Raw genomic sequence first — 25602 nt, 5'->3', positions numbered from 1 at the left:
ACACACAAAATCAACACCCCCACTTACCTTATTCCACCCGCGCATCTGCTGCAGTTCCCACATGGGACGGCACCTATCACATAGTGCGCGTCCCATGTGACAAGCCACACGGAGGGATGGGAGAAGGGGCCATGGCCAATGATGAAAGGTGTCTGTTCCCGTCGGAGGGGCCAGCCACCAAGTAATAGAGACTTGGGCCGGTTGATGCACTGGGGGGGCATGTGCTCCCCTGCATAGCCCGCCCGATTCTAAGTATATTTCAGTTAGTTCTAAAGATATAATAAAGAGCAATGCCACTGAAAAAAATATTTAAAATTTAATTTCTGAATTTTTCATTTTGTTTATGAAATCAACAATTAAATGTTGTGCAGTCTTGGCTCTTAAAGATGCAACGATTAGTATAAATTACTTCCGCAAAACAGAAAACAGATTTTAATTTGTGCATTGAAAATGAACCAATTTCATACAACAAGAACTGGGACTTAAATATAATGCTGAAGAATCTACGTTATTATTTATAATTCTCTGTTTTATCAATTATCTTAATTTTTAAATAAAAAGTAAAGAGCATTTTAAAAATAAACTTTATGACCATTTAATTTCTAAATGCAAAGCATATTTACTTTTAATAATATGCTAACATCCCATAGATTGTAAGCTTGCAAGCAGGGTTCTCTTACCTCTCTGTCTGTATGTATTACCCAGTATTGTTTTATTAATGTTTGTTCCCAATTGTAAAGCGCTACGGAATTTGCTGGCGCTACATAAATAAATGATGATGATGATACTACTATAATACCATAATATTGACCACATTTATATAAGGCCTTTAAGTTCCACACTTTAATTACACGGGTCCTTTGTTCCACTTCTCCCACTCTGGTACCATGTTAGAGCAGCATACAGCCAAGAAAATCACTATCATCACTAGCCCTTACATGTTAAAATGAGTATATATGGCATACTTGCCTATCCCCTGGAATGTCCGTGAGACCCTGCAAAGAAACACCGCGAACGCATCATCGGGTCATGGGGCCAAAGCATTGCGATTGCTGCGCCACTCCTGCCTTGCTCTTGCCATCTGACATTTCCTCCAGGAACCCCGGAGGAGAGAATTACAAGGTTCACCCTTGACAAAGTCTCGTACAAGAGACAAAACACGTTGGTTCATTTTGATAGGCTAAAGCACCCTTACATTGGTCTACACTGGAATGCACGCAGAGAACTCTCGCTTCAGACAGCGATTGAATTGAAATACACCCTCAACCACCGTTTTTCTTCTTCCTTATTACAGAATCGGACAAACATCATTTAAACATACGATGAGCCATCAAACTCATCCATTTTCACTAGCTTTTGTTAAATCTACGATCTGATTGATTAGATCTGCATGTTAAAGGTTACATATATTCTGTTTACTCCACACTGGTGGAAAATATTTTGGAAACATTCAACTTCAGTGTCTTGGGTTAACATGGGTCCCTCTGAGGCTCATGTACTCTTAGTCTATGTTATCCTTTATACTTTGATTTTTCATTTACGTTTAAAAAAAAAAACATTATTAATATAGCCACTGCGTATATCCTGTATTGCTTGACACGGAGTCATCTTAGAAGCTGATAGACAGAATATTTGACATTGTTAGATTTTAATTATATATATATATATATATATATATATATATATATATATATATATATATATATATATATATATATATATATATATATATATATATATATATATATATATATACATACACACACACACACACACACATATTGTGGCAGGAGCCCGCTACTGCAGAAGCACACGCGAACAACTTCCTTTTTATGGTGCTTTATTGTCAGGATGGTAAATATTTTGACAGTGTATACTTCCACAGCAATCATGGAGACCCTAAACGCTAGCTATACATAGACCAGCTCTCTCTCAGGACCAGCCAGCTATCCCAGCGTTGGTCTCTCTGAACAAATGAAACAAACAAGCTTTTATACATGATGCTCCTCCCCCAGCCTTAGCTTGATGGACAGGTGACACACCCACCTTCTCTTTAAAAGAAAACACCCATCACTGGCTCTGTTTGCACAACCAGACACTGTCTGTTTGCTGAGAGGAAGGATTTCAGATCATGTAAGTTTAACCAAATGTAAACTATTGCTTTCCATACATAATACTTCACTCTAGGTGCATTACTGCACATATGGTTTACTCTAATTCCCTGCTCTCTCTGTATATTGGCAGCTAAATGCCTCCTTTTGTTACTATATATATATATATATATATATATATATATATATATATATATATACACACATATATATATTATTTTAGTCACATATTACTAATGTATTAAATCTGAAGTCATACACTAATAATATATGTGCTATAAGATTCAGATTTGGACGATACACTCACTGGTGGAGCCAATTAACACCTTTAATTACTTGGTGATTCCCAATATCTGTTTGATTTGAGGTAAAATTGGATAAAGACCTCTGGAATCCATTCTCATATAAAACTGAACAGATCGAGACATTTACCTGAATACCACTCTCAGAAGAATATTTTAGAATCGTGAGACAGGCACTGCTTGATTGAGGATAAGACTACCACATATATATATATATATATATATATATATATATATATATATATATATATATATATATATATATATATATATATATATATATACACACACACTTACTATAGTTTATGTTAATACTCCTCTACTTACAATAACCTAGGGCGCAAAAATGTACAGTGGTAGGTGTGTCAACGATGAGGAGTATCAAGTGTTACAGAGATAAATGACTGGACATCCACCCTGTTACATCTAAGAGTGAGTTTGCGATTAAATACCACTTTATTATTTGATGTGATTTCATTGAACATAATTTCGGATTGGCATTACTTAAGTTATCTCTGCCTATTTTTGAACTGCATCTATTAGTATTGAACTTAACTTTTCTTTGGAAGGAATAACATGGTTTAATCCAGAATAAGATTGCATTTTCCTTTGGCTGGATGGACAATGGAGACTTTTTATGTCTATGGGACCTTTATCAGTGACTTTAGCTAACTATACTAAGTTCTATTGCTTCATTATTTAAGTGTGACATCTTTGTCACTTGTAGTTTTGATTATCAGTGCATTGAGGTATACCTTTTATGTATGAATACATGTTTAGTTTACATTTATCTCTGTAACACTTGATACTGATCATTGCTGACACATCTACCACTGTACATTTTTGTTTGTAGGATTGTTGTATTTAAAGGGTTGAAGCCCCCACCCCACCTTACTCTGAGTGGCAGCATCATTTACACGCTTGGAGTTGAAAAACAGACTCCTATATTGCACTATTTACTCCTCTATTTAGAGTTTATTTATCCTTTAGCCATGTGAATATAAATATTAATGTACTGTATGTTGGAAACTTAATATGCTTATATTGCAGCAATTTTAGATATTATTTTGATATTATTAATTGAATTCCCCCCTATATGTTATCCAGTGGAGTCGAGAGGTACTTTTGTTGATATATTTTTGGTTAAAGAGGATTTTGATAAATTAAAAAAAAGAGGCAAGAACAAACTAGAAACAATTTAAAAAAGCATGTAAGAAGTGCCTTCCTTCATCCTTTTTTGACTCTCTATTTATTGTAAGATGACCCTTCCATTGAAATTCAGGCTACGAACAAAGGGGGGAGGGTGAGTTGTAGTGCAAAATAGGGAAGGCTACATAAAGGAGGCAAAGGGCAAGTTAAATAATAATACCACTTTTAAACTACTAGATACTGAATCTGCTATTTGCACATAACAGGATTAAGAGAGACTAGAACAGTCTTCTCCTGTCAAAAGGAAGGTAGGGACAGAGGGGTATGACACAGCACGGTGGTGGCGGCTCCGATTATAGCCTGGAAAGCAGTGGAGTATCCTCTGAAGGGTCAGGGACAGAGTAGTTCAGACACCAGCAACAGCAATGTTGATGTACAATTGCCAGGTAGTGGAACAAACTAAAAGAACACAGACTCGTTCTACACACAACTATTCTCAACCTGAAGGCAGAGGTGTTTTAAACACAGAAGGCCGAAAAGCTGATGTCCAAATGCTTTCCAAAAAAAAGTGATGGATGCAGTGTATATAACAAAAAGCAGCACACTGCCTATACTGTGAGATACCGTTCTCAAAAATAGCCAAGCATATCTTACATATTCACCAAAATGAGAGTGAAGTTGCCTGGACCATTAAATTTCCCAAGCATTAGAAGAAAAGGTGCGTGCAACTTGAACATCTTCGGAATTGAGGCAACACTCCGAGGAATGCAGTGTTCTGATCTTATTCAAACAAACAGAAAATGATCCCTGAAGGGTTCATGCTCTGTGGGCTGCTTGTCAAGGCGTATTTTCACGAAAATATCTGTGGAGACACATGAAGAAATGCAAGATAAACCGAAGATGTGACAAACCCATTCCTGGCAAAAACACTCTCTTTGTGTGCGCCTTTATTCAGCCTGTTCCACCTGACATCAATGGTGGTTACAGGAAACCTTTCAGCTACATGACCCGAGATTAAATTTTATTCATCATTAAAAATGACAGATGATTCAAATAGATAAAGCACCATCTTTCCAACCGGGACGGATCAGATGTCAGCAAACACGAGTACATCAGTCAGAAACGGGAAGACTACTGTTACATTTCAGAAGAGCTACCCCTTTGGAGAAGATGGATGGAAGACTTTACTATTCCAACAAACTATCTACATGTAGTAGACGCTGTGAAGCTGGCTACGACGTTGAATCCGGTACAATCAAGATCCCCTCACTGGCACTAAAGGTCTGCCACCGCCAGCAAAAAATTTAGAGCATTGTGGAATGCAGAGCAATGATGGAGGGCTGCACTAGTAAATGCATGCAACGTCTGGAAGACTTATGAGGCTAGATGGAACTAGTTGACTTCATTGGCTGCCTTAAAATTTCTAAAGGAGTCCAAGTGGAGCATGCCTCAGCTCTTACCTTTTACAGAAGATGTGAAAAAAAATTCACTTTTTTGATGAGAAACAGCAGGCACACCACAGCAAATAATCCACTGTGCCTTCGCTTAAAAACTGGGCATAGGTTGTAAAGATCACCTTGGCACAGGTAAACTTATTCATTCGAAAAAGGGAAGGGGAAGTTTCCAAGATGATGTCAAATATATTTTCTTTTCTTCAAGTGCTTTCCGAGCTTGAAAATAAGCTTTGCCAGCACTTCACAAGGACAGAAAGTCAGGGAAAGCAAGGGAGAAATGTACCAATCTAGCTAACACCAGTAATGCAAAGTGGAATGGAACTTCTTACGAATTTGGAGCTAAAAATCCCAAAACAATGTCTTCCACAAAGCTTCAAAAGCACAGGTTCTCAACCTAAATGACACAGAATTCAAACAAGGCAGAGTTCCTTGACACAACATCAGAGTGCATAGGCAGTATTCAGTATGTCAATTTTGTCGAGTTGCAGGGTACCTTTCAGAAGGTACCCTGCAACTCGACAAGATCAGCAAAATTTTAATGGCTCTCAAGAGGGGAACAATTCAAAGGCAAGAGTTTGGAAGAGATAGACATTGATCCGGACAGCTGGTTGCAATTCTCATATCTGAAATATTATTTTGATTTTTACCTCTTAAAATCAGTCATATACAGTGGATTTCAGTTGTTCTTTAGAACTGGTCCAACTCCAGAGTGACGAGTCGAAGGTTGATCCAGATCGTGGACATGCATTTGGTCTACACTTTTCACTCTGAAGGGAGACAGTACATGGATCCGGCAACATGAGACCAAAGCCCAGCCAAGATGTCCAAAGATCAGTGAAGCACACGGTTTTGTTATACAAGACATTTCGCTTTCTATGTGTTTCCTGGATTCGTAATGGACAGGTTGTAAAGAAGAACACAAAAATATCTGGGGCAGAGTGGATATCCAAGCTGCAGAGAAGTATTCAGACATGCAGGGTGCCTGGAAAGCATGATTGTGTTGCATGTATCAAAACTGATCCATCCGCACTGAGAGGCCGAAATTGGTTAGCTGTAAAAATCTACATAAAAGAACCGGTTAACAGCTACAAAGAGAAATAAAAATAATCAAATCGATAGTGGTTGACTAGGACTATAACCTGTTTGACTTGCCATTGCTATGAGTCGGTGTATGAGGGTATATTGATGTGCTCAGACAGCAAGAATACATGAAACGGTCCCCACAAGTCAGTGAAGTGTACAGATCAAATTAAAAATCTTAAATGATAACTGTGGTAACAAACAGCTCCTAAACATACCCATTTGATTGTCTTGTATGTTTTGATATAGTTGATATAGGCGATTTGGTGGTCATGCTAATGTGTTCATGGCAATAGATCTCATGATTAGCATTTGTTAAGTAAAAAGAAAAATAGATATATATCAGCCTTTGCTTAGAATGAAATAGTGCAGTGGGACATTGGTGGCAATTAAACCAATTTCACACTCACTGTATGGGGAAAACAAATTGTTTACAAGCGCTTAAGCAGAGGCGTCTGGTCTCATACAAGTTGTACTGCTTTTTAAACATCACCCTTAATTTCAATTAAAGAGACCCTCATGTCTGTGAGTTTTCTATGGCTCCACTTGATGAGTAAAACTATGCTATTGTGATATACTTTGCTCTATAGTAATAATATTAACTTAAATATTAAATTATTGATTTTTGCAAGTAGTCAAATAGAACCCTGGTAGAGTAGCCAAGATGGTATATCTCCACCATATGCAGGCAAACACAATACCCAGTTTTACAGCATTGAAATATCACAAACGTATGCAGCACTTCTTAGTAATATGTGAAATAGAAAGAGATTTAGAAATGCAGAACACAAAAAAATTGGACCTCAATTACAAAAGCTTACATTATACAATCTATAATATAATGTATAGTACAGAGGAGAAAAGGGGAAAATCTAGTTCAATGAAGCAGCACAATTGTAATGGAGTAAGGTTTAGAAAGTGGCAGAGATTGCCTATAGGAGAGGGAGTGTGTGTGAGAATTAATTATACTACTAAAAGTATTAAACAGGAAAAATCCTACTTATTAAATGCAATATAATCCCCCTGTAGAATAAAATACATTAAAATGTGCATAAGTGAAAACAAAAGAAGTACAAAAAATACATAAATGATCAATTTCCTTTATAGTGCAAGATCTTTCAGGTAAAGAAAATACATCTATAGTACTATAACATACCCCTGCAGTCACTTATTTACCTTAATGTTGCTTCTTTAGAAATATGTTCTACAATGACCTGGAAAGAATATTTGTCAGGCAAAAGGGAAATGCTGTCACCAGAGTGTAGACAACACCATTCATTCCTTTCCAGAGGTACAAACTTGCTTTTGTCGCTGGATTGATAAAAACAAGGATTCACATGTACCTGCAATGAAGCACAGACAAAGGACACAAGAAGATAAAAGAGCAATTATATGGAGACCACTGGAACATGAATTATAGATGCTGAAATACAATAAAAAGGAAACCAAGCTTAATTACTATCTCTTCTACCTCACTACATCTCAATTGCTAAGCATTTTCTGTACAATACATGCTACTGTGAAAGAACATGAATTGCATACCAAATGTCCAGAAAGTGCCTCTATGATAACTCAAAACTTATTTGTGTGAAACTGTGCAAGGATGTATACAGCAGTTGGTAAAGATCTTGTGATTTCTGTGATTAAAATGTGTAAGAACCACAAAACAAGATTTTGTTTTGCAGGAAAGGTGTTTAAAATGAAGGGATAAAGATTGTGCACATATAAAAAGTATATAAAAGTGTCCCTGACATTGTGGGTAATACATATATTTAAAACCAAGACAAAAGTCCAGAAACAACCACGTAGGAGGTGGTGGAAAGCAGTATTTTGTATGAAACTTCAAATCCTTTGCTCAATGCAGGAATAAGCATGTCATACATATAACGAATAAAGAATAATGAAATACAAACAAAATCAATGTATTAGAACAAAACAAAATTAATATAGTTGACAAATATAAAGGCAGCACTGTCTCCGTCCTTTCAGGAGTTAAATGAAACATAAGTAGTGGTCAAAGAAGTAATATTTGTAAGAAAAAGGAAAAGGTTTTAAAATAATAATATGACTAGACTGTGTTTGGTGGCAACGTTATCACTTGAGCAATATATATACGTTTTAGAGTTCCATATTGCAAACTGCAATGACCAGGATGTGTAGATGTACCATGAATGTGCTCAATGTGAGCATACATCTGTGTATATTTAAACCACTCAAATTAGATGTAATTCCACACATACAGTACTGTGCACTAGTTATAGACAAGTGTGGAAAAAATGCAGATAAGTAAGAATGCTTTCAAAAATAGAAGTGTTAATAGTTTATTTTTGTCAATTAACAAAAGGCAAAGTTAATGAACAGAAGTGAAATCTAAATCAAATTAATATTTGGTGTGACCATCCTTTGCCTTCAAAACAGCATTAATTCTTCTAGGTACACTTGCACAAAGTCAGGGATTTTGCAGGATTATAGTCAGATGTATAATTAACCAATCATACCAAACACCCGATAATGATCATCATTTTCATATGTAGATTGAAACACAGTTATTAACTGAAACAGGAACAGCTATGTATAAGGCTTAAAACTGGGTGAGGAACAACCAAACTCTGCTGCAAAAGGTAAGGTTGTGGAAGTCAGTTTCTTGTCACAGGTCATACACCATGGCAAGACTGAGCACAGCAACAAGACACAAGGTAGTTATACTGCATCAGCAAGGTTTCTCCTAGGCTAAGATTTCAAAGCAGACTGGGGTTTCAAGATGTGCTGTTCAAGCTCTTTTGAAGAAGCACAAAGAAACAGGCAACGTTGAGGACCATAGAAGCAGTAGTCGGCCAAGGAAACTTGCTGCATCAGATGAAATACACACCATGCTTACTTCCCTTCGAAATCGGAAGATGTCCAGCAGTGCCAACAGGTAAGAACTGGAAAAAAAATAATGAAACCCAGGTACACCCATCTACTGTTCGGAGAAGTCTGACCAGAAGTGCTCTTCATGGAAGAATTACGGCCAAAAAGCCATACCACCAACATGGAAACAAGCCAAGCGACTCAACTATGCACAAAAACATAGGAACTGGGGTGCAGAAAAATGGCAGCAGGTGGTCTGGACTGAGGAGTCAAAATGTGAAATATTTGGCTGTAACAGCAGGCTGTTTGTTCAACGAAGGGCTGGATAGCGGTACAAAAATGAGTGTCTGCAGACAACAGTGAAGCATGGTGAAGGTTGAAACACAGTCATTAACTAAAACAGTGTGTGTGTAGGAGGCTTAAAACTGGGTGAGGAACAGCCAAACTCTGCTGCAAAGGTAAGGTTGTGGAAGTCAGTTTCATGTCACAGATTATACATCATGGCAAGACTGAGCACAGCAACAAGACACAAGGTAGTTATACTGCATCAGCAAGGTCTCTCCTGGGCTAAGATTCCAAAGCAGACTGGGGTTTCAAGATGTGCTGTTCAATCTCTTTTGAAGAAAACATGAGAATGAATCTTGATGCAGTCTCATATCTAACAATTCTCTCCCCTCTTAGATAGTCCTGGCTACCAAACAAGCTTCTGGCCAATGCCTTCATATTGACAATGCCAATGTGCCCCACATGAAACTCTTCGAATACCTTCCTCTGGAATTTAGCAGTAAAAAATTATTTGCATCCCAACATGACACAGTCAGCGTAAATAGTCAGCTAATGTGTTTGTTAGCAGTATGGAGGCAGGTAGCTTTGAGGTGGGCCTGTCCAGCTTTTCTGAATAGCCGCCAATACTTTGATAAGTGTTTTGTCTCCTGCGGTCTCACTTTGTATCATTGCTGTTGTTATGGGAAGGCTTTCAACGTGTGGCAGTGTAAAGACATCTAATGTGTCTAAGAATAAGGCTCAACTCTGCACATGATTCCTCTGTGGCTGAGAGGAATCATGTGACCGAATTCAAGATGGCCGCACCCATACTCTGATTCTGGAGCGATCTCTGGAGTAGACAGAATTGACAGCATCTTAAAGAGAGGTCAGAAACCAGCAGAGCCTGAGGACCGCAGGGACAACTTAGAAAGGCAGCGAAGAGGTAAGGGACAAAACCTGAGAGCCTGGTTTTTTTTTTTTACATTCATAGTTCCACAGTCATGAGTCTACAATCAAGTAAATGGTAAATTGGAATTTAGACAAAATTCAATAATAATTATACATAGTTTTTGTATTACAAAGCACATTTGCTCGCGAACAAACCATGTTGCCAGTAGAGATGCTCGCTGACCCCCCTGAAGTGATTTTGGTTTTGGATCTGGATTAGCTTTGTTTTTTTATTTTAGTTTTGGTTTTGGCAAAACCACCCTCGTGTGTTTTGGTTTTGGATCTGTATTTTTTTTTAGAAAAATTGCTAAAAATCACATAGTTTTGCTCTTTTTTTGATCCTACATTATTATTAACCTCAATAACATTAATTCGAAGTCACTTGCAGTTAATTTTGACCACCTCACAGGTCGCAATATTATTTTCATACACTTTTGGACAAATACTGCAGCGACCTAGCTGGATGGTAAGCGACAGAGCAATGACTCAAACACACAGCAGTTCCTACAATATCTAGGACACATTGGCACACAACAGTGGCAGAAAAGAAAGATGGAGCAAGATGGAATTGTCCTTGGATCATGAACCCAGTTATGGTTCATTTGATCGCTCCACCTTTTTCTTGGATAAGTGAGGTAATTCTATAGCCAATACATGGCAACGAGCGCTGACCCACCCGGGATGTGTGCTTTTATCAGACACACCAATCCAGGGTGCCAGACAATGCACTAAAAGAGCCATTGTGATTCCCAGCAAAAAGCCAGTTCATCAGTGAGCTTCGAATCAGCCTCAATTCCCACAAAATTATAATCTAGTTAGGTACCTTTGATGTAAAGTGCAGATTACAAACACTTAATGGAGAAAGGCGAAGGCCTCATTCTTTCTTTGCCACTGCTTGTGTAGAATGGCATGTTGGCAAGTTTAGTTTTTTCTGCAGATACCTTTGCCTGGATTACAGCTCTTATTTCTTGACCGATGTAAAAGGTGTTTTTTACATTTTTGTTTGCCTGACTTAAATGCACTATGTACTTTTACATAGGCTGTACCAGATGACGCACAGGGATTACTATCATCATGACTGGTGGCAGCAGCTGCTTGGTGCTCCTGCTCTTCTGTGTACTGCTGTGAATCCATTTTGATAACACCGTACACTTTTTTGTGCAAATTCAGAAAAAAAGCCTTCAAGGACTAGTGTAATATATTTGTATTTCAGCAATAACAAATTCAGCAATGGAGCGCTTGTCTTTGGGTGTATATAACACCCTACACATATTGGTGCAAATTCAGAAAAAAACTTGTAAGGACTTGTATATATTGGATTTCACCAATGACAATTAGCAATGGAGCTTTGTTGAACACTGCTACCACCCTACTCTTTCATTTCTGTACGTTTGCCTGCCCAACTGCTCTATACTCTATCCTACCCTTTCTGTATCACTCTCTCAAATGGCGCTAGATGGCCGTGGAGGGCGGTATTTATAGATTCCAAAACTCGCGAGATCCGCCGACGTCACAATTACGTTTTGCCTCGTTTTGGAATCCCAAAAAGCGCGAAAGTACTACTCGGATACCCTAAGTTTGGGTGGGCACGGTTTTCAGGAAACAGAGTCCGCCCATCTCTAGTTGCCAGGTGTGCAGATGCATTTATTTATTTTTTGCATGCAGGGAAAATACTGACTGCCTTTACATGTAGCACACAAATACTTGACTGCAATTTAGAGTTGAGCTAGGACACGCCCATACCCGACCTTAAATCTGCCTGCACATTTTGCAAAGAATGCTTTGCTTCCAACTGTAAATGGGACCCAATACATCTAACTCCAGCACAGGTTGGAGTGGGGGAGTGGGAGGGGGGGGGGGGGGTATAAACACAAGGAATTGTAGCTGCTGGGATTTGGTGCTTTTTATATAAAGTGTGTAAAGTAAAAAGTAATAAATTAAACACCTGATGAAAATGGGAGAAGAAAACCAATCATACACTTCTAGTACAACTAGCAGTATACAAAATTAGATTTTCTTGAGGGATGTGGGTTTTGGTTTTATAGGAAAATATTTTGCTTATAGCTACTTTAATAAATCATGACATCTCATAAGTACTAGATATGATATATTCAAACAAATACTATGAAGCTGCAGCGGAAAAGTCTAAAAATACATTGTCAATATTAAAGATTACAGAGCTGTACATCTGGCTATCTAGAGGAGAATGTTTGTAATCCATCATTACCTGGATATCTCACCACACCAAATAGCACATAGAAATAAAGGTTTTCTTTCATACTGGTAAAAAACCCCAATATAATATGCCTTATATGCAACACTCACAAAAATACCATATATGTAAAAGTTTATATACACTGAACTTGACATGTTTGCCAAAAAGTGCTGACAATATGCTTTTCATTATTTTTCTACAATAAATTTTAGAATTGCATCCCTCGGAATGCCTTACATAATTTACACACATCAAGTGTATAGTTTCATGGTTTAGATTTTGTACCTTCAGACTGGTACCATACAGTGGATGAACTACATTGGGTGCATAAGGTGGAGATGAGAAAGGCCTGTCGGTACCTGTGCCCAGACCTCTCAGAGGCTCCAACAGGAGACCCCCAGCACCCCTCCACATTGCACTCGAGGCTACAGCTCTGTACTAAAAAAAAAAAAGAGCAGCATCCACTTCTGAATGGCACATGCACCCATTTTGCACGCGCTTGCACCCACTGAGCATATAATGGCCACAAATGTCCAGCAGAGCAGAGCGGGGGGCCTAGGAAAATATAGCTGCTTGACCAGACTTCTACCCAAACTTTAGGGCCTAGCGATGTGGAGTTCCATCCCCTGGTACAATAATTAAACAGTTTAAATCAACTTTTCTGGCAGTCAAAAAGAAAGAACAGCAGAAAAAGGGTGGTGAAAAAATGTAATAATGAACAAGACTAGGGGCTAGATTTACTAAGCTGCGGGTTTGAAAAGTGGGGATGTTGCCTATAGCAACCAATCAGATTCTAGCTTTCATTTATTTAGTACCGTCTACAAAATGATAGCTAGAATCTGATTGGTTGCTATAGGCAACATCCCCACTTTTTCAAACCCGCAGCTTAGTAAATCTAGCCCTAAGTGTAGGGTAATGTGTCATGGGTAAAATGGATTATAATGGCAGCTATGAGCAAATAAAATAGTAACCCTGATACACCAGAGAATGTGCACTGTAGTCCATTCCCATCTGCATACAAGCAATATAGTAGTATAAAAGTCCTTCTGAAAACCATCTTCAAATATAAAATCTAAATTATACAGTACTTTGAGGTCATATCAACAAACATAATATATAAAAAAGCATCCAATTCAATGTATGTTTTACAAGAGTAAAACCATAACTATTAATACTATAAATTAGTGTCAAATTCAGAGCAATTTAAATTTAATAGGGATTAGTATATAGCAAAAGATTGTGTATAGCTGCTGAATAATATACTTGAAATAACCAAGGTGGTTATACTTAAACAAATATGTCCATCACATTGATATAATAGAGAAGATCTCCCCTCTAATTGAGCAGACACAGAATGGCTGACAGACTTGAAGAAATGCTCTGCAGAAATGTACTATGCGGATTTATGTGATTCAGCTACACAGACAAGAACAATGAAGTCACAGTCCCTCAAATCACTGCAATATGTTAATGGCAATATGGCATATGATCCTCAACTACCAGAACCGATTCACAAGGTTTGCATATAGAAGCCCCATTTCCAAGGAACTAGATGTGTTCCACAGTACTCAGTTGCACCCATGTCTTATGCTCGAGTAACAGTAGATGTTGATCACACTATTGCCAATGGCGTGGACAGAACACGGAAGGAGGCAGTGAGCAACCTAGATGGTAACAGAACAGTTCAAATAAACTGAGAAACAGATAGACAAGCAAATGCAAATCCATTCCACAAACCAGGGTCAGGGCAGTGGAGGATCCAGGGGGGAGCGATCGGGGCATTCGCTCCCCCCTAGCAGCAATAAGCTAGGTCCCAGCCGCCGATCAAAACGGGAGGGGCGGGGCTAAGTGCGAGCGGGGGGCGGGGCTAAATGTGGGCCAGCCAATCAGAGTGGTCCTAGCCGGCGATCACAACGGGAGGGGCGGGGCCAATCGCGGGCGGAAGGCGGGGTTTAACGCGGGCCAGCCAATCAGAGCAAAGGAGGGGCGTGATTATGCAAAATCGCCCTCCCTAAACATAAAGTCTAGATCCGCCCCTGGGTCAGGGCAGGAAGTGGTTAATACTGATATATTTAACAAGCCGAGGTCAAAAGCAGGAGAAGACAGCAATACTGTTTACATATTCTGGGAGAAATGCTGAATCAGGTCAGGATACAAGATACACTAAATCAAACATGAACTATCATCAATACTAGTGCAACAGGAAGGGGTTTATAAAGCCAGAGGAACCAATTACAGATGCAGAAATAATTAGCTGCACAAGTGCTGCAACCTAATTGAAAGCAGATAGACTCCTGATGCTGCCTAGCAACCTGCTGAAGGTCAGTAAAAAAAGGAGAGGACGTTGGTTACCGCTCACATGGCAACCAGCTAGAATGTACGGCCAGATGCTGCATAATATGAGGAGGACATTGACTGCTGGTGCTAGGCAACCAGCCCGATGTGCTGCGGTGAACATCATGGTTCCAAGTAATAGAAAACGGCTGATCAGAGCACCGCCTGACAAGGAGAGCTGCTATCGCTAGGCAAATGACCCAGCGTGCAGCGGCAACAGCCATGTTTCTTAACACAATCTCCATTTTTTGACTACCATATTTAATTAGGATATGTTCTAAAAGTGTGGAAGGAGGTAACATATTAAACTTTACATTTTAACCTAACTGCAGCAGAAACTTAGGTTTACACTAAACTACCTATATTAGGTAAAACAAAAACAGTTTTAGAGTTAAGAGGTCCTTTCCTGCAGGTTTGCCCCTTGTACTGAGCATGAATTTACTGCATGATTACATTTTACTTTACAAGGAATATATGTATACAGTCTGACAAAGAGGATTATTTGCCACACATTTCCTACTTAAGAATAAGTAAAATCCCAAAAAGAGTCTGCAGGTACACGCTGAAGATGGGGTTGAATTCCCACTGAGTCTCTCATACAGCACACAGGTGCACCACATAAGTGTAATTAGTTTGTTATTTTTTTTATTGGTTAAGTAGTGCTTGGGAGGAGAATAAAAGGCTGTTTTATAGCTGTGGGCACGGGAACCAATGCCAGTTTATTGGCCAGGGACTAGGCAGGAGGACTATGTCTAGCCAGAGTTAGGGTCTCCTGATGTTATCCTGACAAAAGTATGCTGTGTTGTTTGTGATGTGAACAATAACACAGTTATCCAAGTAAGAAATTGTTGTGTCTCATCTGCCGGCGTAAGCCAATTTTAACGGACCTGTCAGACTCAAAGATGCAATGTAGTCTCGTATGTACTGGAATCACTAACTGATATCAACAACACTGAACAAGGAGGGGCAGAGCCTAACGTAACCCTAAGGAACCAGGGACCCCTGCAAGAAGGTTTGGGCTTAGCCGCAAAGGGCACGAAGGTCGTGGTTCTCTAAGTGTAGAGATTGAAAATATGAAACAGAAAAGGTTAAGACCGCACCAGTAATATGATATGACCTAATAATTGAATGTAATACATTTGCTGGGAGAAAAGAGGACTCCCTGTGGGTGCTCCCAAAACACTTGGTAAATATGATAAAGAACAAAAAAGAAAAAAGAAGTGTATAGGAGGGGCACTCCTTAGGTCTGATATTGATTAAAAACTACATTTTATTAGGTATACATTAAAATAGTAGTCTGGTAGGACAAGAGCGAAATAATTAAAATAGAAACATATATAAACAAAGAGTGTATGGTGGTCTAAAATTGCAATAAAGATTGTAATGCCTCTACTACTATATAGATTGCACCTTAATAAGTGCAAAAGTTACCAGCTATAATTTTGATTCCAATGATGTCAATGTATAGAACTAATAATAAATGTCTGTATATATCTATCAGATATGAAAAAAGCAGACTAATTATAATGGCATCATCAGAATTGTACAGCAGATGAATAGTTACCCCGGAAAAATACACGGAGAGAACTGTATCAAGCAAATACCCGTGAACGTGGGTGTATAACACACACCTACGTTTTCCCTACCAAAATTGAGGCTGAAATAAAGCTATGGATGCCGTAAGTGGTCAAATTCCCCCAGAGGCATAACCATATATATATAAAATTGTTCTCAACAATAAGCGATGGTAAAACATATGTTGGAGAGAAACGGGTATGAAATTCCCTGTGATCGCTAGTATATAAAAAATTCCTTGCTTGAATCTTGAGCTGGGAAGCGATCAGAGGGAGGTAGCTGCTGTATCGTCCCTGTGATAATGCGCGGGGAGAACTGTGTCTAACAAATACCCATAAGCCCTGCCGACATTCAAGCCGAGATATAATTGTGAATGCCGTAAACAGTCAGGGTCCCCCAATAGCATTACCCTAAATGTGAAGGTTATTCTCAGCGGTAAGCGGTGATAAGGCATAAGTTAGGGAGAAACGGGTATGGACTCCCTATGATCGCGGGTATATGTGAAATGCCCTGCCTAAATCTAGAGCTGGGGAGCGATCAAGGGAGGTAACTGCTGGCTGGAAGAATGTGGTAGTGAGGCAAAACGCCAACGCGCATTTCGCTCAGTAGCTTTCTCAAGGCTGCAGCGGAGACCCAAATGACAGCTCTTATATAGTGGAAGAAGTAGGTGTATTAGATGACGTAATCTTGGATGTCCAACAGGAGTTGGACGGTGGGATCGCTCCTTGATTGACATAAAATTTAACCAATGTGAGTTATGCAGCGCTAATAACTAGGGAAAATGCGATTATAAATAAATAGATGAATGAACCAATTTCATAGTTAGTAGTAGGATCGCATAGCCCTAAAGAAGCACCATTGTTATATAATGGTAGACATATGTCATCTATCCGCTACAAATGCTAGGAAAATTATCCCATAACGAGCAAACCAACGTAGCGCTTACATAAAAGATAACCCTATGTCCCATTTTGTGGCTGAGATGGTGAACCCTTTATTGTTGCAACAAGGACATACTAATTAAGAGTTGAGATATAAAAATAATAAAATTAATTATTCTCAAAAAGGAGGATAGGATGAAATAAAGAGAAATCAATCCATTTGAAAAGGACAGAAAACCAGGAGTTATGGTGATAATGGAATAATAGTACTGCTATAGGCAATAAGATGGTAGGCTTTAAAGAATGATATGGAATATGTTCACAAAAAAGCCATCTAACTGTTATAATCATTTAGTCCTTTTGGGACCAGACTGCCCATTATGAAGATTTTTCTGGTTTCCCATTTTAATAATTCTTTTTGGATATCACCACCTCGTATCCCCATATTGATTCTTTCCATGGTATAGACTTTAATGAATTTCGGATTGCTACTGTGGTGGAGCATAAAATGTTTTGCCACCGTAGTAAGAGTTTTAAAATTTCCTTGGTCCCTGACACTGTTCTTAACGTTGTATATGTGTTCAGATATGCGTTTCTTGAGGGGCCGTGTTGTCATCCCAATGTATAATTTTGGGCAGGGGCACGAAAGACAGTAAATAACCCCTGTTGATCTACAGTTGAGAAAATCCTCTATTTGCCATGTTTTACAAAAATGATTTTGGTAAGTTTTGGTGGGGATCATGTATTGACATGTGCTACACATGCCACACTTAAAGAAACCCTTCGGTCTCTCCACAGCCGAAATTTTCTTTTGTAAATGGCTGTGGACAAATCTATCTTTTAAGTTTTTGGCTCTTCTCCAATTGAAAAAGATAGTTTCATCAAGATTGTTCTCTAGATCTTTATCAGTAAGCAAAATGTGCAAGTGTTTTTGGAAAACAGTTTTGATTACCTGCCATTGGTTGCAAAAGGTACCAACCATCCTAATCTTTGAATCTTTAATTCCTGTATTTCTGATGGGATATACAAGAGATTCCCTACTTTGTTTTGACACTGATTTTTGAGCTTCTCTTAGCATTTTATTGCTGTATCTTCTGTTTTTTAATCTTGTTGTGAGTTCACCTGCTCTGTTCGTGTACGTGGAGATATCAGAGCAGTTTCGTTTTACTCTCAGATATTCACCTTTCGGAATGCCCTTGATGACAGGTGGAAAATGTGCACTTTTATTGTGCAAGATGGTGTTTGTGGCAGTCTTTTTTCTAAAGATATCTGTGATTAAGGTTCCCTCATCAGTTTTTCCGATGGTTAAATCCAAAAAGTTTATGGTGGACGAGCTAATCTTGGATGTCAGTTTCAGGTTTAGATCATTGGTGTTGAGAACAGTCGTAAAGGAATGGAAGTGATCAACATCTCCATCCCATAATATCAGGATATCATCGATGTAACGCAGCCACATTATCACGTGGTTGGTAAACTCCTCATTCCTTTCGGTGAATACATATTCCTGTTCCCACCAACCCAGGAATAGATTGGCGTAAGTTGGTGCGCATACCGTCCCCATAGCTGTTCCTCTTACTTGGAGGTAGTACCCTTCGTTAAAGACAAAATAATTTTTAGTTAGGATAAATTTCAGAAGTATCAAAATGAAATCGTTCCTATCTGAATTGATGTCCATGTTTAGATAGTATTGAACAGCATTTAAGCCTTGTTTATGTTCTATGTTGGTATACAAGGATTCGACGTCATACGAAGCAAGTTTTACATTGGTACCAACAGTTATATCTTGAATTTTAGAGAGAACATCAAAGGTATCCCTAGTGTAGGAAGGTAAACTTACTACATAGGGTCGCATATAATGGTCAACAAAACGGCTTGCATTTTCCGTGAGACCGCCAATTCCTGAGATTATTGGCCTTCCCGGTGGATTGTTCTCGTTTTTATGTACCTTGGGCAGCATATATATCGTTGGTACCTTTGGATTTTTTACTTCAAGAAAATTGTAATCAGATTTTGTAATGACTCCCCTTTGAAAGACTGAGTCTATAATTTTTTGATATATATTTTGGAAATTGGCTGTGGGATTAAAAAATCAGACGCTGATAGCAGGATGTATCGCTCAATTGGCGTTTTATCTCAGCAATATATTTTTCATAAGGCCATAAGACAATATTGCCACCTTTGTCAGATGGTTTTACGATTATATCTTTCCATTCATTGATCTCTTTCATAGCCTTAATTTCCATGCTACTCAGGTTGTTGTTGTACGAGTTATTTTAAGTTCTAAAGAAAAGAGAATTAAGATCCTTAGAAACTAATTCAGAATACACCTTAATTTGAGGACATTGGGAAATATCTGGAAAAAAAGATTTCTTTTTCAGAGCAAAACTAGGATTGTCTCCCGAGGCCACATTTAAAGAATTATCACTAAGTAAGTCTTCCAAGATTCCTAAAGCTTGTTGATCTTCCTCAGTATCAAGAGTCTGATTAGATTCTTTAGTAAGAGCTGACGGGTTCCCCGCTGGGGCATCTGTCATGTCCACTTCTGCAGTATGTTTTGATTTGTAAAGTTTAGTCAAAAATAGTTTTCTTGTAAACAGGGCTAGGTCCTTCTCCCACTCAAATCGGTCCATATTCTGGGCTGGTGAGAAAGAAAGACCCTTGCTCAAAAGGTTAATGTGGTGGGGTTCAAGAATTTTATTTGATAAATTGATGATTCTAAAGTTAGACTCCAAGTCTTGTGTCGCCTCTGACTCCTGCGAAATTCGAAGCTGTTCTGAATATCTGGTCTTTTTCTTCGATATTTTTGCCCCCCCTCCGTATTTTTGTGGTTCTGTGCCACCTTTCTCTAGATTCATAGGGCCTCTCCCTAAAAAATCTTTATGTATGGAATATGGAAACCCTACTGGAGAGAGAGCTAGCTGACAAATCACCTTCTGAGGAGTCTATTTCAGAGGCAGAGATGTTATATTTTTTTGGTGCCTCGAGTATTCCTCCTGAAGATCTGATTGTATGCGTAATCTTTTTGGTCACGTGCAAATTTATTCTTTTTCTTGGTGATGATTGGTTGTTCAAAGGTATCAAGCTCTGATTTCATTTTTTCATATGCCTTTTGAAAATCGTCACTGTTCTCAAATTCTTTTAAAGTTTCTCCCAAGGAGGAAATCTCCTTGTTATGTTGTTCTAGAACAATGTTATCATGGTTAGCCAAGATATTAATTAATTTCATTGCACATTGTGTTAAAGCGCATTCCCAATCTTTTTTAAGTTCCTCTGTGGCTAGGTCAAATGCAGGATGTATTTTTGGTCTGAGGCCCCGAGGTGTAATCTCATGACGTATATAATTATCGAACATGGTCTTGTTCCAATATGTTTTAATTTGCTTAGACATTAATAATTTTAGATCATTCAAATGGTCAATCCAATTATTATTCAAAAAATCCTGTCCCACGACATCAACTGAAAAGTTAAAGTCTCCCTTATTGTTTAGGAGTTTCTCTTGTCTAGTAAATCATGACATATGCTGAAAGTGGACATGTTTAAAATGTCCCAACCAGAAAATTAAATAACCTGATGGATAGTAGTAAAGAGATATATTTCAGGGTTAATAAGATATATCCCAAAATAAATAAACAACTGTGCCGGTCTAATAAGAAGGTGAGGGAATCACCTAAGTGGATAAACTTGAAACAGAAAAGGTTAAGACCGCACCAGTAATATGATATGACCTAATAATTGAATGTAATACATTTGCTGGGAGAAAAGAGGACTCCCTGTGGGTGCTCCCAAAACACTTGGTAAATATGATAAAGAACAAAAAAGAAAAAAGAAGTATATAGGAGGGGCACTCCTTAGGTCCGATATTGATTATTAGGTATACATTAAAATAGTAGTCTGGTAGGACAAGAGCGAAATAATTAAAATAGAAACATATATAAACAAAGACAGTGTATGGTGGTCTAAAATTGCAATAAACATTGCAATGCCTCTACTACTATATAGATTGCACCTTAATAAGTGCAAAAGTTACCAGCTATAATTTTGATACCAATGATGTCAATGTATAGAACTAATAATAAATGTCTGTATATATCTTTCAGATATGAAAAAAGCAGACTAATTATAATGGCATCATCAGAATTGTACAGCAGATGAATAGTTACCCCGTAAAAATACACAGAGAGAACTGTATCAAGCAAATACCCGTGGACGTGGGTGTATAACACACACCTACGTTTTCCCTGCCAAAATTGAGGCTGAAATAAAGCTATGGATGCCGTAAGTGGTCAAATTCCCCCAGAGGCATAACCATATATATAAAATTGTTCTCAACAATAAGCGATGGTAAAATTGAAAATAGTCAGGACAGTCCAATCAGAAGGAGACGGTACTGAGGGAGATCCACAGAGAGGTCAGACAGGCCGAGGTCACAATGATCAGACAATAATACCGCAATCCAGATGAATGGTCAGGAAGCTTCGGTCACAACAGTAGGTAAAAAAGGGAAAAATCCAGAAGAATAGTCAAAAGGAAGCCGGGTCAAACCAAAAGGATAAAGAACATACAAATAATGCTGGAGACAGGAGACCTGATAATGCTGCGCACCTGTTTCCTAGCAACAGGACGCCCCCGGCCAGAACTACCAGGCGATCATCCCTGCTCCACGGGAGAACAGCAGGGACAGCGCCTGACAGGATTCTTTGATTTTTGTGAATGGGGAAATAGATGACCCTATATGGAGAATATCTGAAGGTGTCATTCTACTTTGCACAGAATGTTACTGTAAACCATATAACTGATATTACACACTTCTTAAAGTTAACAACTACATTTCACAGGCACTTCATAAAAGTGACATTAAAAACCTCATAGCATGCAATGTTTTCATGTAGTCACATATTCTTGGCATATACAAATTAAAAGCACTCACAAGGTCATCACTGGTCGTTTGCTTATACTTGTACACTTAGTTCAGTTTTATAAGTCTAACAAAAGGAAAAACAATGAAAACAGCAAAACGTTGCAGACAATTTTTTGGCTAGAATTAAAAGCATTAGTATAGGGCACCGCATCAGAATGAAAGAAAATCAACAAGATTAGTAATAATGCATAACATTCCTTTACAATATGTTTTAATATAGGAATGTGAAATTGTTTTTTCCAGCTATGTGTTTTAAAAAGCTTTGTAAAATACACTTCTCTGCAAGCTGGTTAATATATATTGCAAACAAGATTGTACATAATGTTTCTGTATGACCTTTTTTAGTTGCAATAATCTGAAAAATAATGTGCAGTAACGTAGATGGTTATTTGAGAAAATAAATAAAAACATTTAAAAAACAGGTTTATACCATATCAATCACTAAACAGATATACAGTATGTTGACTGGTTGCTATGGTTTTAGTGTGTCTTTGAGCAATGCTATTATATTACTATTGTATTACCCTCAATTAGTTTTATTAATTTATTTTGGAGGACATGTTACAGTAAATAGTGGTAATGACATATACATTGTTGACACATTTCTATGGCGAGATGTAAGATATTTAAATTGTAATTATTTTTCTTGCTTAAATTTCTTTTTGGTGTACTTCGTCTTTATCTAGTACTTATTTGCCCAGCAAAAATAATAGAAGAAGTGGTGATGTACAGAGTGGTAGAAATATGTGGCTTGGACAATTACAACTTTAAAAAATACTCACTAACAACGCACCTATTCTAGATAGGCCATTATGATATATGACCAGTACAACAACATAAAAAGGAAGGGTTACCACTACAATTGCAAATACACATAGAAGTTGACTGTACCAAGTATAGAAGTAACAAACACAATGTATCATCCTGAAACATATGTGTTCATCCTCCCTCTCTTTAGCATTCTTGTATTTGCCATGTAAGCTCTCTATTTACTACATTGCTCACATTAATTTATTTTTCATATACAGTTTGCTGTCTTTTTTCCACCAAGGTTTACTTAAAAATCAATAAGACATTAATGTATATTTTGAGGTGCATATAAGGGTGGTAGGGCTAACAATGTTACAGGCTGTAGCCTTATACCCCCTTTACACAGAGGCATGAGCCCGGGAATAACCCAGGTTGTGTGACGGTGTGAATAGGGTGACAAGGCTCAAGCAACCTGGGTCCATGACCCTGGTCGCGTCCAGGGTTATTCCCATGTTGGAGCCAGATATGCTGCGTTCTGAAAGATGTTCCTGGGTTATTCAACCCGAGTTCAGTTAAAAGCAGCTCATTGCTGAATGACAGAAAGGAAGGGCTGGCAATTTGGCAGGATGCAGAAGTCAGACAGCTACTTGCTGTAAGAGAGGAGGAGGAGCTAAAAAAGCAAATTACTGGCACTGTAAAAGATGCTACTATTTATGGGAACATTGCAAAGGTACCGATTGACCGGGGGATCAAGCGTTCACAACAGTAAGCTGTCAACAAGCTCAAGGCCCTCAGGAAGCAATACAGCAAAGTGCATGACCACAACAAAAAGAAAAGTTGCAATGGCAACATGGAGTGGCCATATTATCCCTTGTGCAATGTTGTATTTGGCAACTTAGCCCTATCCAACCCCATTCGCCTTTCTTCCTCAAGCTGTGCTAAAAGTAATGCACCCTTGTCACAGATGGTGGCTGAAGAGACGGCAGATAATAGCAAACATGATTCCTCTGTTAAAGAAGACCTAGGGAGTAGTATAGAAGCAGCAGTGGATCAGACAGATACACAGCCTTTGCGTTCAAACAGTAAGTTAACTCCCTATGTATTAATAATTGCTTCTCTGCTGTGTTTTTTTGTGATACATTTTGTAATGGATATTTGCAATCATAATGAAAATATCCACATTATATAACAAGTGTACATTATCAGCATTTTGGAGGGCTGGAATCTGACTATGTGCATGCCGCTCTAGCCTTACTGCAGATTTTCTGTGTAATTATTACTTTTATTTTCATTTTTTATAGTTTCACCAAGGAAAAAGAAGAACACAAAGATGGAACAAGCCACTAAAGCAATGTCTACCATATTGGTTGAGCAGCTGAGGGAGATGGATTCGGCTATGCAGGCACAAGAAGATATCAGTCTGCAAAGGTTCATGGAGCATGAACGGTAACAGCAAAACAATTTTATGGCTCAACTAATCACCGTGCATGAGCGTATCAGCAGAGAAAATAGAGAGAGTCAGATGTCTTTCCTAGATCATTTGATTACTAGAATGCAACACATCTCATCCACAGCCTTCCTAACACTATTCTGCGGGAATTTATTTTAATTACGATGAAGGTCTAAGTTATTTTGAACCCAGCACAGTGGATACTCCTCCCAATTCTGATGTAAAGATGTACCGCCAGTTGCAATAGTTTTATTGTTTCTTCCATAAGAATTGTTTTTTACAAAAACATTGGTGAATTGTAATTGCAGAAATCATTACAAATGTTTTGTAGTTTAAAAATGTTTTTTTATTTGAAACCCAAGGTACACAGGCTATTGTGTACCTAACAGTATTTACAATTAAACACATTACTATTACTGTTTTCCAAGTGAAATATGTTCATATAAATGGTCTACACTGATGTAAAGTGCAATTTTGCACAGGTTTGACTCGATAGCAATAACAAAAAAAAAAACAACGTTTGCAAATACTAAACAATGTGCCTTAACAATCATTCCTAATGCTGTCTGTGTGTTTTGCATTTCTGTGATGTTGGCAGTAATAATATTCCGGATGAGTTCAGCACTGTTATGTCGCTCTCCCTCATAGGTGACTGCATCTACCTGACGGTCAGCCAGTTCAGGTTCCTCTATATTCCACTATGGAAGAAACTGATCTTATTGTATTTCACATATATTATGCAAAATGCAACAAGCAGCTACATCTGGCATCAAGGTCATTTCTCTTTAACAAATAACGCCAACGTCCTTTTAGTCATCCAAATGCATTTTTAAACCACCATCCAGGCAGAGCTAGGGGTATGGGTGAAGTGAATCTGGTCAGGTGAAAGTTGCTGATGCTAGGTGTATCCTTTCATTAACCATCGCCTCAATGGATATGCAGCATCGACAATAATATGAACTGGGTCTCCACTCCCTGGACCATCATGGATTTCTGAAAAGCAATAAAGCAATGTTAATGAAACAGTATGTGAAAGTGCAATATGCAATCAATGCTGTTATCTTCTAAAAGTGGTAGGACCAAAATAATATATCAAATAAAATTTCTAAACATTTCATGACCAGCACTGTAGGTTACATATTACTTGAAACATCCAATACTTTACCTTACATTTCAGACCTATTTAAAAAAAAAAAAAATCTTGCCTCTCTGGGGAAAAGCCAGCCATCGTGTGGCCGCTCTGCAATTTGGTAGAGGTTATAATTGGAAAGCACTCTGGCATCATGTGCACAACCAGACCAGCCAATATAAACATCTGTGA

The 25602-nt window shown here is 38.2% G+C and overlaps 1 protein-coding gene across 2 annotated transcripts in view; it reads right to left on the bottom strand.

Annotated features, from left to right (window-relative positions):
• The window catches only part of APLF (aprataxin and PNKP like factor), a 178552-nt gene that overhangs the window by 111976 nt on the left and 40974 nt on the right, over positions 1-25602 (bottom strand). The window contains exon 3 of one of the 2 annotated variants that reach the window (XM_075203933.1): positions 7273-7439. The exons of the other annotated variant lie outside the window; for it this stretch is intronic. Within the exon in view, the coding sequence (XP_075060034.1) occupies positions 7273-7439 (167 nt within the window). The remainder of the gene's footprint in view (positions 1-7272; positions 7440-25602) is intronic. 2 annotated transcript variants of the gene reach the window in all.

The sequence above is a fragment of the Mixophyes fleayi genome, chromosome 3 (assembly GCF_038048845.1).
Source record: "Mixophyes fleayi isolate aMixFle1 chromosome 3, aMixFle1.hap1, whole genome shotgun sequence".
NCBI classification, from domain to species: Eukaryota; Metazoa; Chordata; class Amphibia; order Anura; family Limnodynastidae; genus Mixophyes; species Mixophyes fleayi.
The sequence above is the reverse complement of the archived record's forward strand: the minus strand, read 5'-3'. Positions and strand labels throughout refer to the sequence as shown.